The sequence below is a fragment of the Oncorhynchus clarkii genome, chromosome 6 (assembly GCF_045791955.1).
Source record: "Oncorhynchus clarkii lewisi isolate Uvic-CL-2024 chromosome 6, UVic_Ocla_1.0, whole genome shotgun sequence".
NCBI lineage: Eukaryota > Metazoa > Chordata > Actinopteri > Salmoniformes > Salmonidae > Oncorhynchus > Oncorhynchus clarkii.
Window position 1 is genome coordinate 28,170,527 of NC_092152.1, and position 16,906 is coordinate 28,187,432.

At 41.8% G+C, this 16,906-nt stretch overlaps 1 protein-coding gene across 1 annotated transcript; it reads right to left on the minus strand.

Annotated features, from left to right (window-relative positions):
* Nucleotides 1-1,349: 1,349 nt before the first annotated feature.
* Nucleotides 1,350-16,686, minus strand: LOC139410906 (rab11 family-interacting protein 1-like). Its single transcript, XM_071156563.1, has 5 exons — nt 15,742-16,686; nt 8,940-9,379; nt 7,890-8,838; nt 3,747-3,852; nt 1,350-3,659 (listed from the first exon to the last, which is right to left on the minus strand). The coding sequence occupies exons 1-5, from the start codon at nt 16,089-16,091 to the stop codon at nt 3,453-3,455; spliced, it is 2,052 nt and encodes a 683-aa protein (XP_071012664.1). The 5' UTR covers nt 16,092-16,686; the 3' UTR covers nt 1,350-3,452.
* Nucleotides 16,687-16,906: the final 220 nt, after the last annotated feature.

Below are 16,906 nucleotides of genomic sequence, written 5' to 3' on the forward strand. Positions count from 1 at the left end.
ATGGACAAATCTGAGTTTGGCAGATGCCAGGAGAGCGCTACCTGCCCCAATGCATAGCGCCAACTGTAAAGTTTGGTGGAGGAGGAATAATGGTCTGTGGCTGTTCATGGTTCGGGCTAGGCTCCTCAGTTCCAGTGAAGGGAAATCTTAACACTACAGCATACAATGACATTCTAGACAATTCTGTGCTTCCAACTTTGTGGCAACAGTTCAGTGAAGGCCTTTCCTGTCCCCATGCACAAAGGGAAGTCCATACAGAAATGGTTTGTCGAGATTGGTGTGGAAGAACTTGACTGGCCTGCACAGAGCCCTGACCTCAACTCCATCGAACACTTTTGGGATCGAACATCAGTGCCCAACCTCACTAATGCAATTCTGGCTGAATGAAAGCAAGTCCCCACAGCAATGTTCCAACATCTAGTGGAAAGCCTTCCCAGAAGAGTGGAGGCTGTTACAGCATCAAAGGAGGGACCAACTCCATATTAAGGCCCTTGATTTTGGAATGAGATGTTTAATGAGGTGTCCACATACTTTTGAAGGTAAATGTTTTGTCAGTGTCTGCAGTCTGGTTGGTACAAGTTCAACATTTAATGAGAAAGCTTGCACTGCATGTATTTGTTTGGACCATTGCTCCCGAGATGGTGAGGGACTCTCTATTCACAGGTTGTGGTTATTTATTGTGAATTCTTGTCTGTGGGTCAGAGACTTCTACCATGATTTCTCACCTATTCGTTGTTTTTTACATGTCTGAAAGTACACTACAATATCAATATACTCGAGAGCAGGGAAACATCCCGCGTGAACCACATCTTTCTATGGGTTCAAGCACTGTTCATGACACAAACAATTCACCCCCCCCTTGTTGGTGGATTAAACATTTTGCAGGTTTAAAGCTTATTTCCTGTAGTTCTACACATTTTGTCATGGGGTGCAGAGAAAATGTTGCCGTTTTAAAGCAAATGTCATTTCAATTCTATATATTTTGCCATGTATAATGTGTCATGTGATATGAGTGACAAACATGAAATCTATTGGTTAAGAAACCTAGTATTTTTTTTTACCTGACATGGGCTAGTTCTAAATAGCACTAAGGTATGCAATGACTGACATGACAAAAACAGATGCACTACCCAATTTCAAAATTCGATGATTACAACTTTCAAGAGTAAGTTGAAAGCCGGACTGAGTTCCTTAAAATATATAATTTAACACGCACCCTGTCCTCCCCACAGTTTGAGAACCACGGCTCTAAAGGTCAGGCAAGACAATGTTATCACAGATGAAGTTACCTAATTCTTCAGAATGTGTATTCAACATTTTATATTTTTACTAATAACCTGTGAGAAATGTAAAGGTAGTGATGCATTTATTGAACAGACCCCAAAAATATATTCCTTGCACATACACAAGTCATTCCTCAGTTAATTAAAACATGTCTAGGTCAGTAGAGCATAAGACCTACAGCTATTATAAGTCTTCAAGCTGTCTTAATAATATACATGACAAAACATTAAGATTTATTATACTTTATTTCAATTGGAACGATCAAAGTGTATACAATACTCCATTTAAAAGCAGTATAAACAAAAGGCTCTTAAGGAATTCAGACTTACAGTAATCACAAAAAGTAAATTCTTAGGTGTAAAACCCTTGAAGGCACAATCATAGACATGTGAATATTTCACAAGATTTCTTATTGCTATGACATTACACGAAGGCATAGTTGCAGAAGATGCATTGAGTAGATTACATTGAGACTTACACAAGTTGTAAGGCCATTGTCAGTGTCAAAACCTACTGCTTAATAAGCACTTCAAAGTACCAAAGGCATTAAATCGAACATGGACAAGGTTCATTTTGAAACATTCATAATGCTTAAAAATTGAATTTCAACTTCATATTCCTCATCTCCAGCAGCTCCCCAACATCAACATATGTGAAAATGGCACGTTTCTATGTTTTGTAGTAAAGATGGAGGAAGGTGGTTTCCAATGACATCATTGTGCACCAATTATTTGGCATTGCCTACTAATTGTTTGATGTAATTGGAAACACTTAGCTCTAATTTTTACTACAAAACATAGTATGTGAAAATCGTGTTTCTGTTTGTTGATGTTGTGCTGGAAATGAATATGAAGTTGTACATTTTTTCAATTTCCATTTAAAACGTAATTATATTGGAAGCTCTTACTCAAACTCTTAGTTACTCTTGCATAAATATTTGACATGGTGTGTGCACTTATATTTGCATAAATATTTTACAATAGAAAGAAAAGACTGCACAGTGGGTACATCAGTGATTCAACAGCAGTAGATAAAAATAAATACATTTAAAAAGTGAATATCAGGTCTCTCCTTGCTCATGAACATGATCAGTTCTTTCCACCTTGAGGGATTCGAACCAGTGACCTTTCGGTTACTGGCCAAACACTCTTAACCAATAGGCCACACTTATCCATGACTTCAAAATGTAACAAGGGGACGGTAGGATAAACAACTAAAGTAATAAGGTAACGAATGCAAGAAACGGAAGTAAGGAATGTTGACTGATGAGTGTTTCCAATCAAACCACGAGAATCCAATCACAGGTTCAATAATGCGTCAACTACCTACACTAAGACCATTGTTTATCCGACATGTTCCTACCACACAACATGAACTTTCTGATTAAGGTTGATGTACTTGTACCTAGCCCCACAATAATCATCCATTTTATTTGGTATTAGATTAACTCCTGTGATTACACCAAGTAGTATAGCAGCAGCACCAAGGCAAGTCATGATAATGTAAAGAAAATAATGACAAACATAACCCTAGAAAACAATGGAAGATCAAGTTAAGAATGCAACAAAATAAAACACTAGCATCTTATTATTGAAGCGCTGTGTTAAGGCTTTGGGATGAGCAGATATCAAAGTATCACTAGCTAATTAAAGTCCACTGAATTGTAGGCACCATGGAGTCACTGTGCAAAGGCCTGGACAGATACATTTCATCAGTGACATGGACATCAACATACCGAGGGCACCCAGTTCTATTCTGCCTGAAGAGGAGACCGATTTAAAAAGTTGATTAAAAAAGTATTAACCCAATGACGAGAAATGTGCGCATACGGTAAATTAGTATAAAAAGGAATTCCAGTAGCAGAGCAAAAGAGCAAAGAGCAAAAGCTGGTCAAATAATAGTAGCCTGGAATGATTCATTAATTAGTTATAGAAAAAAAGCATTCCAGCATGCATCCCGGTTTCTGAAAGAAACCTGGAAATTGAATCTCAGCCTGACTCCTCATGGAGACAAAAGTGCATATGAGCAAAGGAAACAAGACCTTCATAGAGATTGCTTGATCCAACACAGTGACAGCAATATAAAACCACACAAACTAAACGGAATATTGGAGTAGAAGCCTAAATCTTTCCTTCCATCCTACAGTTCCCTGGCCCACTCCTCACACCTTACAGGGCCTGCTTGGGAGAGTTGAGGCCTTGCAGGATGCTGGGCTTCTCCTCGATGACACGCACCAGCAGGTTGTCTATGTACTCCTCCAACTCAACGATCTTGAAGTCCTTCTTGGAGAGCTCCGTCTGCTGCTTCACCACCAGGGTAATCAGCTCCTCCTGGGTCAGCTGGGTGTATGGCCCACTCTCCACCTTACCTGGTGCCTGAGGATGATGGAGCAAACAGAGTCACAGATATTAGCGTTCTATCACTGCTTTCAAAAGGTAAATAGACATATGAACATGTAGTACCTTCATATTTCCCAGTGAGCTGTCATAGGTCTTCATCTCTCTCACCACTGGGGTGTTGATGAGAGCATGGCTCTCCATGGAGCTCATGGGCTTCACTGGGTGAGGCCTGTAAAGACAAGATTAAAGAAAACACTAAGAGGGTGGAGCATAACAATTGTTCACGGAAGTCAAGAGATTAGTTGGAAATGGAATGAACAGAGGTCTATTTCAGTTAGACTCCAGTTACAGAAACCAGGGAAAATGACAAAAACTGTCCCAATGTGCCATCATGAATCAGAATAGGTGCACTGACAACCAAGACTTTTCCCAAGATAAAAAAAAAAAGAGAACTCAATAGCATATAGCTCACACCAAAACCAAAAATACAAACACAATTCCCTTTGATCCAATGTACCCAGCTATCCAGCAATTTGTTGGACATTTGACACTTAAAATCTCTCCAAATACACAATTGTTAGACTAGACTTGAGGCTTATTGCCCATTACACAGACATAAGTTGATTGATTGAACAGAAGAAAACCCCCCCATGCCGTGAAATGCATACAATCATTGAAGGGCTAAGTGCTGGTTATGACCTCAGAGGGGTTCAGGCTCACCTGAGTGGTGTTAAGTCTGGCCGATCTCCATTGCTACTCAGAACAGTGAGTGGCTGCACCTTAGAGGTTGAGACCCAGGTCCGTAGCAGGGTCTTACCCTCAGCCCCTGCCTGGGGTTTGGGCTCACCTACTGACTGGGGAGGCTCAGGAGAAGTCAGGTCAGAAGACATACGGGAGAAGGTAAAAGGGTCTGCTGTCCACTTCTCTTTCCTGGCTTGGGTTTCTACCTTTTCTCTACTATAGAGATTTCTCTGTCTAGAATTTTTGGCTTGCGGCGCAAGTTTGACAGATCCTGTAGTGGCTAACCTGATTGTCTCGTTTTCTCTGGGTGAAGGGTCTCGTTTAAGCAGCTCACCCTTTCCCATGGCTCCTTTATTGCTCAAATTAGCTGTAGGCTGAGGTGCTGCTCGTTTATTTTTCCTTTGAGAAAATAACCTTTGAAAAGCAGGACTGGGCCCTTCTGGTTTTTCTTCCTCTGGATATTTTTCTGAGTCACTGTCATTACAACTGGAGAACAGATCGGTTGGGTTGTTTGGCACAAAAAGCTTAACCAAATCGTCAGTTGTCAGTCTCTGTTCAAGCTTGTCGTCTTTCTGTGGTCCTACAGAGAACAAGTCATCGCCACTGTGGCTCTGCTCTGGTTGGGCCCATGGGTCTTTGGGCAGGATCTCAGCAATGGGGAAAGGGTCATCAAAAGTCTCTTTCATAATGAGTTCCAGCTGTTTTTTGTGAATGTCGCTTTCTACAGAGTCAGTAGCTTTAGCCATCGTTGGACTACTTTCCATGATGTCCGGGGTTGAGACTGCCCTCATCTCGGATCTGTTCTCCTGCTGTACAGTGGTATGCTCTGCTGATGTTAGTTCAGGATCTGCTTGCTCTTTGCGGACTAAACTTTGTCTGGGTTTGGCTGAGGGGATCTCTTTGGGAGTGTTTGGTAGTCCTTTAGGTTCATCTGTAGAACTTGACACCAAAACTTGTGGTGTAGGTCTATTAGGCTTTTCTAGTCGGAGAACAGATTTGCCATCACTGGCTGACAAAACAGATGTGTTAAGCACCTTCCTTGCACCTTCCTGAGGTTTCACATCTCTGCTCTGAGCCATAGGATTTGTAGAGACTAAGACTTTGGAGACGAAGGTGTTGTGTCTTTCAACAGATGGATTATTCTGTGCAGTGCTCTGGCTTTGCGTTTTGTTTGAGTCGGCCTCTAGTCTACGGGGTTTGGGAGGGGGGATAAGCGCTGGTGAACTGTTGGGCCCCACTCTCCTCCAAGATGAAGATTGAACTTCCTGAACTTGTGTCTGTTGCTGGTTAAGGCGTTCTGCTGCCCTCTCCTTCAAGTACAAATATTTGTCATTGTGTGGAGGTGCTGGGGAGTTGAGGCCTGGGCCATCAACACTCATCTCTTCTCCAATGAGCTGAGATGTGTATTCCTGCTGTCTCTGATTCACTTCTGCAATGATATGGTCCCATTGAGTCTGTCCTTGTACTCCATGCCTCTTCTGTGGGAACAGGCGATCATAGTCAGGAAGAGGTAGAGGAGGTCTTTTGGCCTCAACCTCCTTAATTGACACAAGAGAGACACAATTAGCAGACACACTTCTGGAGCCTTGATTGGGATTTCCATGCAGTTCCATTGGGCTGGGGGGCAGAGGAGCTTGCCGCTTCCTCTCAGATCCGATAGGGGAAGATCCTATGGCAGTCAGGTTCTCAGTGCTGCTGCAGTGGGACTCAGAGGTGCTCCTCCGTGTCTTAGGTGGAGCCAGGGAGGAGTGAAGGTTGGAGAACATATCAGGAGACTCAGAAGGGACGCTAGAGAGAGGGGATTCGGTGCAGGACAGGGAGGGAGATTGTTGCCTATGGGAGTCTGAGTTGGAGGTTTCAGGCTGCTTCAGAGACTCCACCAATCTGCCAAGGAGTGAAAACAATGCTTGGAGGTCAGTGTCTGACCGTCACAATATACCAGAGTTATGAGCATGCCCAGCACAGCTGAAATAGTCAACACACCTCTCATGAGCCTAATCTTTGTGTGGTGTTTCATTCCATCAAGATCTTATCTTCACATGTGATGATGCACCCCAAATGCTTCCAAGAAAAGACTGTCAGAAAAATGTGTGCTCTTTCCAGGCTGTCCCTGTTCTTTGTTCTTCATTTGGAGCCCTAATGATGATAATTGTGTATACCCAGAGCCTTTTCTGTCTGATATTTCAAATGTTCGTATTCATTTGTTTCAAAATTAAAGAACAATCCAGTTATGACAAAAATATCCTATCTGAAACTGCGAAAGTGAACAGGGACCCGCTCAAACATTCTGACATTCTTTTCTTGAAAGGAGAAGGTCACGTCATCACACCTGGTAAAGTCTTGATGGAATTAAAACATAATTTGGAAATATTGGAATGCCCACAATTGCCTTTCTTTTAAAAACACTTAAAAAGGTAGTTATAAAAAAACATAGTACATTTACTTTAGGATGGACCATTTAATAATTCTTGTAAAAAGCTCAAAAACATAGGCTAGTAAACAAATCCAGATTTAGAATGTCTGAATTTCAAATAAGAGTAGGCTATAGTGAAACTAAGTATTTTCTCCTTTAAAGGAATTGGGCTATATTGAGTGGACAACTCACCATTAGGAAAGAATGGTTCAAATAAATCCAGAAATATGATGAGTGGAAAAACAAAGCCTTGTTTTCCCCAGCAGACATTTTCAGTGTGGTTAGTCACCCTGTGCAAGCGCACGTCATCACTTCCAACCTGTTCTGCACCATACCATCCCGTTTCAGACACACACACACAGGTTCCACACTGCAGACCAATCAGCACACCGGCCAAACAGGTCCATCACATGCCAAATGGAATTCCTTAAGGCTTTTAAGAGCCTTAAGACAATCAAGAGGAACAAAGAGATGAAACTAATTGCAGCCAGCATAGATTGGAGACATGGTCTGATGTACAGATTAGTTCATCCTAATCCAAACCACCATTTGATCACTAAAGTCACCAGACAACCAATTGCAACTGAGAATAATAAACTACTAACTTCAGTTGTATATCATATCAAGTGAGGAAAACATCACCACAGCTGTTCAATCTGGACAATATACAGTAATTTCCATGAAAAAAATATATTTTAAGAGTTATAAGAATGCAGTAGTTCAGTAGTGACAGTTTGGGAAATGGGTGATAAAGGCTACCAAGGCAGTCATTGTGATCATTTGCATGTGCTGGCTCTGAGGTCAAAAATTCCACCACTAAATATTTCAAAATAATAAATAAAAGGTTATTGGTTAGTGTTACCAGATCAGTAGTGAAATACAGTGTGTATATAGTAGCTCCACTTACCATTGTGTTCCGTCAGAACATCAGGTAGGCCTACATTACATTAGTAGGCTGACATCAAAACTCACAGCAGATAGAAGGCCAAACTTGAGATCTGCACTATTAAAATCATGCATTGGTGGGAGATTTGAGCAATGTTTGGACATACCTATTCAGATCTCAAGTTAGAAAAGAGCTGTAAGTGCATGAGAACAAGAATGACACCTACCTGGGCTTGACTGCAGACACCTTGGCAGTGCGGGTGGAGTTGAAGACTGCAGCGCTCGGGGTGTTGGTGCCGCAAACACCCTTCTGGTAGTCCACCGGGCTCTCCTCAAATGGGATTGGAGGGTCTGGACTGAGGAGAATATCCTTGAATGGGTTGGCAGCATGGCGAGGGGCAGGAACAGGGACCTCCAAATCTCTGGTGCTGTGACTGGGAGATGGGTTGGGCCTCACCTCATTGGCAACACTCTGCTGCAGCTCTTCCTTCTTCTCCTCCTTCTTCCTGATCATACCAAACAGAGAGGACAGCCTCTCAGTCACAGAGGCCTCCTCCTGTTGTTTCTGCTCCTCTGCCTTCTTGGCCTCCTCCTGCTGCCTCTGCTCCTCCCCCAGCCTCTGAAGCTCACCCGCCTTCAGCCGCCTTCCTTCTTCCGCTAGCCGCTTCCGGTCCTCTTCCTCTTCCTGCTGCTTCTTCCTCCTTGCCTCATCCTCCTGGAACCTTCTCTCCTGCTCCTCCTGTTTCTTGCGTTCCTCCTCCTGCAGCACCTTGAGCTGCACTCTTTGTTTCTCCTCATTATGTCTCTTCTCCTCAGCCTGCCTCTTCTCTCCCTCTTCCTGAAGGCGCCTTTGCTCCAGCAGAGCCCTATCCCTATCTGCAGACTCCTTTTTGTAGGTGTTGACAGGGGCGCCCTTGAGGGAGTCTACGGCGGCGTCAGATGGTTGCCTGTGGCTTCGTACATCCTCCACTGAGCCCTGACCAGAGCTGTTAAGGCTGAGGGTGGACCCAGACATGGGTTCTACCTCCTCTGCATACACATGATTGCCGTTGATGCACGTGCTGTTCGGGTCTTCTTTCTGCTTGGATCTGCCCAGAAGAGAAAAAGGTCCTGTAGACACTTTGCTGTCATTGCTTCCTGTGCGCTTGTGGCCCAGGAACTTGAACTTCTTTTTAACTGTAGATAGAAAGAGGTTACTGCATATGCCAATTATCATTACTCAAATATGAAAAGGTCAGCAGATAGTCAAAATGTTTAACTGAATAGAAGGAGCTCACCATCAGGAGAATCCACATTGAGGCCAGAAGAGCGACTGCCACCGAGGGATGCGTTCTTCTCAGGAAGAGTGCCCAGTGTGGACATGGACTGGGAGACATTGCGCTGCAGGTTGGATTTAGGGGCAAAGAGGGACTTGAGCTTGGATTTTTTCTTGGCCCCAGGGGACTCTGGGCACACTGAGTGGGAGTCAGCCTCTCCCTCACTGTCAGTGACTACCTGGCTGAAAGAGGGCACTATTGCAGAGGCCGAGTCAGAGAAGCTGTCCTTTTTTTTCCCACGCACTTTGTCCTTGAGCTTTCCGATGCGGGAGCGTGGTTTGTCTTGCATGGAAAGGTCAAACATGCTGGCTGTTAAGTTGTTTCTCATGAACTGGATGTCCATCATCACTTCCCCTCTGACCTTGTCCTCCTTCCCATTCTTATCCAGCAGTTTGTACCAACTGAAAATAAGAGACAGTCAGAGAAAGAACAAGATTAGATCCTCCTGTTCAATTAATTAAAACTACTGAAGGTAAAATATGACCGGAATTGTTTATTACGCAACCAATGACATTTGAACTAGCCTAGCCCCTAGGTAAAACCTTTTCAACAACATCACGATTTGCCAGGAAATCAGATGTACAGAAATTGTGGTCAAACATGACTTGATAACAATTGAGGAACTATAAAAGGACAGACCTATGACATTTCTAACAGTTTGAGGTCAGGACCTAGAATAGATCCAGCTCCTCTAGTGTTGACGTAAATAGGCTGTAAACAAATTGCAGTTCAACTAAGTGTCCTTTGCTTTGTGTATACATGTCTCTTAAGTGAAGACCAGACACATACATGCCATTGACTGGCATGCACCCTGTTCCAGCAACCACTGGGCCAAACAGATAAAGTAGACAATTACTCCTTTGTTCTGCCTCTGCCCTCATCTCCTCCCTGTTGAGCACATTGTTTTTGCCTACTCAGAACAAGGGAAAAGGCAGAAGTGTTTGAGAGCCTTTTCCATAACCATGACAAAACAAGCTATTAGTATGCCCTGTCACACTGAGTCTCTCTGTGATTGCAGAGACTGCACTGAACAAAAGCACTGCTAGATTTGTTGGTAAATTAGTAGACAGGTAACGCAAAGTATAGCTTCACAGACTGTCCCCCAGGTGAGTTCTCACCTTTCCAAGACCAGAGAAACACATCCAATCCATCCTGGAGCAAGTTTAGTGCAAGTCTCTTGCAATAGGCTTTTAATTTGTTTAGCATATTCAGTGACTTGCAGTATTAGTCTTTTTGCATATTTAATTAAGTTATCATATAAATGGAAGTAAACATTTTTTTGACTGGCTTAGAAAAGGAAGCCAATAGAGGCTAAAACTCCCTGGTTAAATCCAGTGTCATCACTGAACCTCCAGGTTAAGGTCAGCTGAGACCAGGAAAGCATTCACAGGGTCAGAGTTGTGATAGATAAGTTGGGGCTCTAGTGAGCAGTACACACATTCTTCCCTGATGACATCATCCATCCATCCATAAGCAGGAAAAGGTTCAAGGAAAACAAAAAGACAGCAGCTGGTCACATTTTACTCATGGTAGATCATTATCCTATGTGCCTACATTTAGGATGCATTCAGCTGAAGTTCTCTGTACTCTGCTGGGCAGTGATCAAATCAATTTGGTCACAAGCGCCAAATGCAAAAGTTTTAGACCTTAGTGTGAAATGCTTACTTACAAGCCCATAACTCGATTTCTTGAACTGCATTGTTGGTTAAGAAAATATTTACTAAATAAACTAAAAGTAAAAAGAAAATCTAGTCAAAAAGAAAACATACATTTTTATTTATTTAACCAAGAAAATCCCATTGAGAGGTCGCAATTGTAAATGAGAACTTGTTCTCAACTTGCCTACCTGGTTAAATAAAGGTGAAATAAATAAAATAAATAAATAAAAATTGAGACCCAAAGTCTTTTTTTCAAGGGAGACCTGGCCAAGGCAGCAGCAACAATCGATGCAATAGATAATTAAAACATACATGATCCAGCCTAAAAAAAAAAAAAGCATTTACACTCCTCTGTAACAGAGACTCCCATCAATATTTTACATTAATTCAGTGGCACTAACATATCTAGATGAAGCATGGATCATAGATTATTCCATGCGTCTGGGGCACAAGAAGAGAAGGCAGTCTTGCCTAATACTGTGAATGTATAACTAGGCTATATACAGAGGGTACCGGTACCAAGTCAATGTGCGGGGGTACAGGTTAGTTGGTAATTTGTAGTGACCATGCACAGTTAAACAAAGAGTAGCTGTTATTTAAAATCAGGCATTCTATGTGGTTCATGTAAAAGATCAGTGCAACATTACCCTGTTACTGGTGTACTAAAACAAACATGACCAGACATGATCCTGCAGGAAAAGTCAGGAAACATGCATGGGAGAAAACCTAGCCCACCTTCCATAAAGCTCAGCAGAGCACTACAGGACTCCTAAACTGTAGGCTAATGAAAGCTGTGCTAAAACTTCTCCAAGCATTACTAATCTTCTTCCCAAAATGGGCCATGCCAAGTAAAACAGCAACTACCAACTTCTGTTTATGTAGTACTAGTTGGACTGAACACATCAGTGATGGGATGTTATGAGTTTAAAAGGAACAACGAGTTGACAAGGTACATGTGATAGCGTTTACAGAGAAATAGAAAACCCTGGCCCTAATAGAGGAGTGGTGGTCTGTCCTGTTGGACCGGTTCTCTCTGAGAAAGTGGTAGAGGCACATACTTCTCTGAAGTATAATGATTAACATGTCACATCCATCTAATGATTAGGGTTGGGCAGTATCCAGATTGATACCGTCATACTGTCCTTCTCTCATCCTGTGATTTACGGTATTACAGGGTTAGTACACAGGGGGGCGCCAAATAACTCAAAAATGCCCATTGGGCATAGTAGAATAGTAATAAAATTAGCACAAGTAAATCGCGCATTTCCAATAAGGCTGGTAGCTAAATATGCTAACAAATGCAAACACAAAAAGCAAAGACATGCAATCCAGCTCATCAAGTTACACACATTCAGTACCAGTCAAAAGTTGACACAGGCTTTGTCTTTATTTTTACTATTTTCTACATTGTAGAATAATAGTGAAGACATCAAAACTACAAACTAACACATATGGAATCATGTAAACAAAAAAAGTGTTTAATAAATTAAAATAGATTTTATATTTGAGATTCTTCAAAGTAGCCACTCTTTGCATTGATGACAGTTTGAACATTCTTGGCATTCTCTCAACCAGCTTCACCTGGAATGCTTTTCCAACAGTCTTGAAGGAGTTCCCACATATGCTGAGCACTTGTTAGCTGCGTTTCCTTCACCCTGCGGTCCAACTGATCCCAAACCATCTCAATTGGGTTGAGGTCAGGTGATTGTGGAGGCCAGGTCATCTGATGCAGCACTCCATCACTCTCCTTATTGGTCAAATAGCCCTTACACAGCCTGGAGGTGTGATTGATCATTGTCCTGTTGAAAAACAAATGATAGTCCCACTAAGCGCAAACCAGATGGGCAGAATGCTGTGAAGCATTTATTTGGGCTGCAATTTCTGAGGCTGGTAACTCTAATGAACTTATCCTCTGCAGCAGAGGTAACTCTGGGTCGTCCTTTCCTGTGGTGGTCCTTATGAGAGCCAGTTTCATCATAGCGCTTGATGGTTTTTACGACTGCACTTGAAGAAACTTTCAAAGTTCTTGACATTTTCTAGATTTACTTTAAGACATGGTCAGTCATTATGTACTGTCGTTTATCTTTGCTTATTGGAGCGGTTCTTGCCATAATATGGACTTGGTCTTTAACCAAATAGGGCTATTTTCTGTATACCACCCCTACCTTGGTCACAACGGATTGGCTCAAAACACATTAAGGGAAGACATTCTACAAATTAACTTTGAACAAACCTGTTAATTGAAATGCATTCCAGGTGACTTCCTCATGAAGCTGGTTGAGAGAATGTTTGTAAAGTGTGCAAAGCTGCCATCAAGGCACTTACTACATGATTCCATATGTTATTTCATAGTTCAGTCTTCACTATTATTCTACATTGTAGAAAACAGTAAAAAATAAAAACCCTTGAATGAGTAGGTATGTCCAAACTTTTAACTGGTACTGTACATACACACGAGCTACCGAATATCATTGTTGGTGAGTTACAAGCGAATGTGAACGAGAGACATCGTGCAAATAAACAAAATTGATAGATGCTTGTCTGAAGAAAGAACAGTATTGGCTCTGGAGCAGCATGTTTATACCCTGTGTGGAGTCTGGAGTCACTAGGGCAATGGGCCTGCCTGCTCTGAGTAGAGGGGGGAGGAACAAACAGGCCAATGGAGAGTCACCTTAACTAATCCACTTAGATGAGTAACAAGTTAAACTTAAGGGTTGCATTAAATGCTGAATTCTGCATCCCCCCCAAAAAAATGCATAAGAAATATATATCTTACTGCGTTTTGCAAACGCAGACCTAAAAATACTTCTCAGTGTCATGTCTGTTCATCAGACTAATATTCTCAGGTGAGAATTCACAGGCATTCTATCAGCAGACAGCGCTCAGACTGATTTGTAACTACTTTTCTCGGTGTAGCCGCATACTTCTCTCTGGTAAAATGTGAGAAAAACTAAGCAAGACATTAGGAAATGTAGCTGGCTACATTATTTTTATGATAAACCTTAGAAATATGATGGCCATGCATAGTATTTGCCAAAATACCTTTGTTTCTTTGTAAACTCATTTACTTGTGAGGCTGACAAAAAAAAAAAATGCATTGCTCTTTGTTGTCATCTGATTAAGAAGAAGCCATTTTCTGCCAAATGTGTTGCACCAATGTATTTTCTGTGAAGGAAAACTTGACTTTCAATATAAAAAGCGACCCGTCTACAGAGCTGGATTCACCTGGTGCCATTTACAAACATGTGACTGGCTCAAATGTTTAGGGAACTGTGGTAAGCTTCAAAATGATAAATAACGTGACATGTCAAATGAAGACCTATTCCTAACATATTGCACAAGTTAACTGCAGGTATTTACTTAAAAAGTAACTACAAATATGAAAATGTATTGAAAAACTGCAAAGAAAGTGTCAATGGTATTGACAGTTTTGAAAAACATCCTGTGGCTATTCCAAATAACTCAGTATACTTCCCAAGACTACTAATGACTAACATGACAGAGTAAACAGTATGGATTTGTTTATTGACAGAAGATCAATTGTGTGCCTTTGAGAGAAATATAGAAAACATTAAAGAGTAAACTTCGAGTTATGCACACATAATTACATAGGCCCATTTCATGATGAATTTGGTGTTGATAAATAGCCTAATTATATTTTACACATCTCATGAACATGAAACAGGCCTACAGCTAAGCCAATTTCCAATGTGGATAAGGACACACCAAACATAGGCCAATACTGTTGTCAGTAGTGCCTCCACTTTTTTGTATATCCAAGTTGGAACTTGCTCTTTCAACTAATAGGCCTAAGAACAGTGATGGCGCATGTTCAGAGCCATACCCAGAACATGGTGTGTTATTTGGTGTCAGATCATTTAAATATTCTGCTACATTGTGAGAGAGGACAAAGAGCTCCCATGCAGGAGATCCAAATACCTTACTTCAACATCAAACCCTGACCTATCAGCATTTTTCTTTTTCCCTTTATTTAACGAGGCAAGTCAGTTAAGAACAAATTCTTATTTTCAATGACGGCCTAGGAACAGTGGGTTAACTGCCTGTTCAGGGGCAGAACGACAGATTTGTACCTTGTCAGCTCGGGGATTTGAACTTGCAACCTTGCAGTTACTAGTCCAACACTCTACCCTGCCGCCACAGCATTACACTAAAGTAGGTCAGTAATATAACACCATACATTGCTAGGGGAAACAAACAGCAACATCCAATACCCTTTTTGTGTTGGAGAGAAAGAGCAAGAAAAGGCAAGTGAGAAGTAAAGTAAAGACTAGTAGAGAGAACTTTGTCATCAAAAGCTATACAAACCGATTTAGTCAAATCTAGATAAGGTTCCAGATATGAGTGTATAATAAGTAAGTGAATTAGGTCATGGAAGTACTGTACAAATGCTGCCTGTGTGGCAGCCTAAACAGAGAACATTTTACACAGGAGGATACAACCATATGACTAGTAGTCACTCACTGCCCTCAACAACAGCAATTGACAAATAGTCTACAATTCAAAAGCCAGCCAGCAGTCTTAAATATTAAAATCAGTGTCCTTCGGTCTAGAAAACAGTGGCTGTTAAATTAACACTATTACATAAGGCAAGGGTGTGTACATTTTTCTGGAATTATTCATGGTTTACCATGTTTTGTTATGAAGCTCGTTACACCCATTATGATGGGCCTATCCCATCATTGTTGTGAATGTCATCCATGGATCCCAGCTCAACAACATGTCAGTGTGATGGTGTGATTAACCCTCTGCTTTAAATAACCTTGTAGGAACATGGGGAATGTAGACACTGGTCAATATTCCTCTTAATGAGATATGGCCCGACCATAAGCATTACCTGAGCCAGCTGTGAATGCCAGATATACAGTAGGCTTCACAGTTAACACTAATGAGCTGGAATTTCCCAACTACTTCCACTCTTTTCAGAGGGAATTCCTCAAACAGCTAGGTTAATAATTAGGCTGGGTTCGGATATCAACTCAAGTAGGCTATTCAGTCTTGACTCAACATAATCAGATTGCTTTCCCACCAGCTCCATGACTCCACACACTCAGATCTTTTTGCTTCAATCAACATGAGTTACTTACTCGGTCTTTTTGCGGGCGCTGTTATCGTGTAGATCAAGTAGGTTGATCACAGCTCGTCCCAGGAGCTTGTCCAGTCCCACCAGAGCTCTGTGCATTACTATGATGTAGAGTGTGCAGCGTTCAGCATTGCCATGGTGGAACAGTGGCAGGTCAAACGTTGCCTCTTCCTTCCATACCGGTGCGACACATTTTTCGGCAACCGAGGTAGAAAACTTGTCTTTGGCCACCTGCATGATGGCATAGGCATCGTTGGTTCCATTCTTTCCTTTGATCCTCAAATTCCTGGCTTGGAACACGGTCACCTGTACGCTTGTGGGATACCACTGCTGACTTTGGTCAGCCAAAGACATTTTCAAAGCTTTAAGCTTTTACAAAAATACTAGTTTGGCAGGTTTTAAGATATCACAACGACTTTGTTCTCACTTCAAGAGACAGACTCGCCAAACGGTAGCTCGTCGTCCTCTATAATGTCGACTCTAGCTGATTATGTCGTAACACTTGACACGCCTCCCCAGTTCACTGTACAACACCGTCCACGTACGTAGGCCACACCGTGACTATGCCAAGGATAGTCTGAGTAATGTAGCCGACCTTATATAGCTATCAGGGTCAATTAATGCAACGCATGTGTTTGTCCTTACTAACCTAACGTTACTGGGTATCTAGCTACTATAACTAGTTAAAGATTAAATGTCGCCAAGAACTTGCTAACGTACCCCCCAAAATAAACTCAGACGTTTCGCAAGGACCATCGTATAATATTTTATTCTACAATCAAATTATACTCTGCTATGTCATAGAAAGGTAAAATACTAATACAACGGCTATCCACTGACTGCAATACTTGCTTTTCACAGCATCTCTCTTCTTGTTTTGACTTGTTTCATTGTTGAACAATAAACTTCCTCATCAACCATTCTTACCGCCCATACTCTCCCACAACCTATCTGATTGGTAAGGATTTGCGTCAATAAATGAAAGACCTACCGTGATTGGACAGTTGTGCTGGTGCCATTGTAACGTGAATTACGCAGTATTTTAATCGACACTAGGCACAGGTCTAGGATCAGTTTACAATCCCTGAATCCCCAAGACGATGATGACCTTCCTACACCCTCAGGCTTCCTGAATTTCTGTCGTTTGCTCTGTTTCTTGGTAAACTAAA

Bases quoted from the DNA above. Each gene is read 5' to 3' on its own strand.
- LOC139410906 (XM_071156563.1), bottom strand. From the start codon at position 16,091: ATGTCTTTGGCTGACCAAAGTCAGCAGTGGTATCCCACAAGCGTACAG. The intron at 3,853-7,889 runs GTAGGTGTCATT...TTGTCTTTACAG, and splicing joins GTGTCTGCAGTCAAGCCCAG to GCCTCACCCAGTGAAGCCCA. The intron at 3,660-3,746 runs GTACTACATGTT...CATCATCCTCAG, and splicing joins GCTCACTGGGAAATATGAAG to GCACCAGGTAAGGTGGAGAG.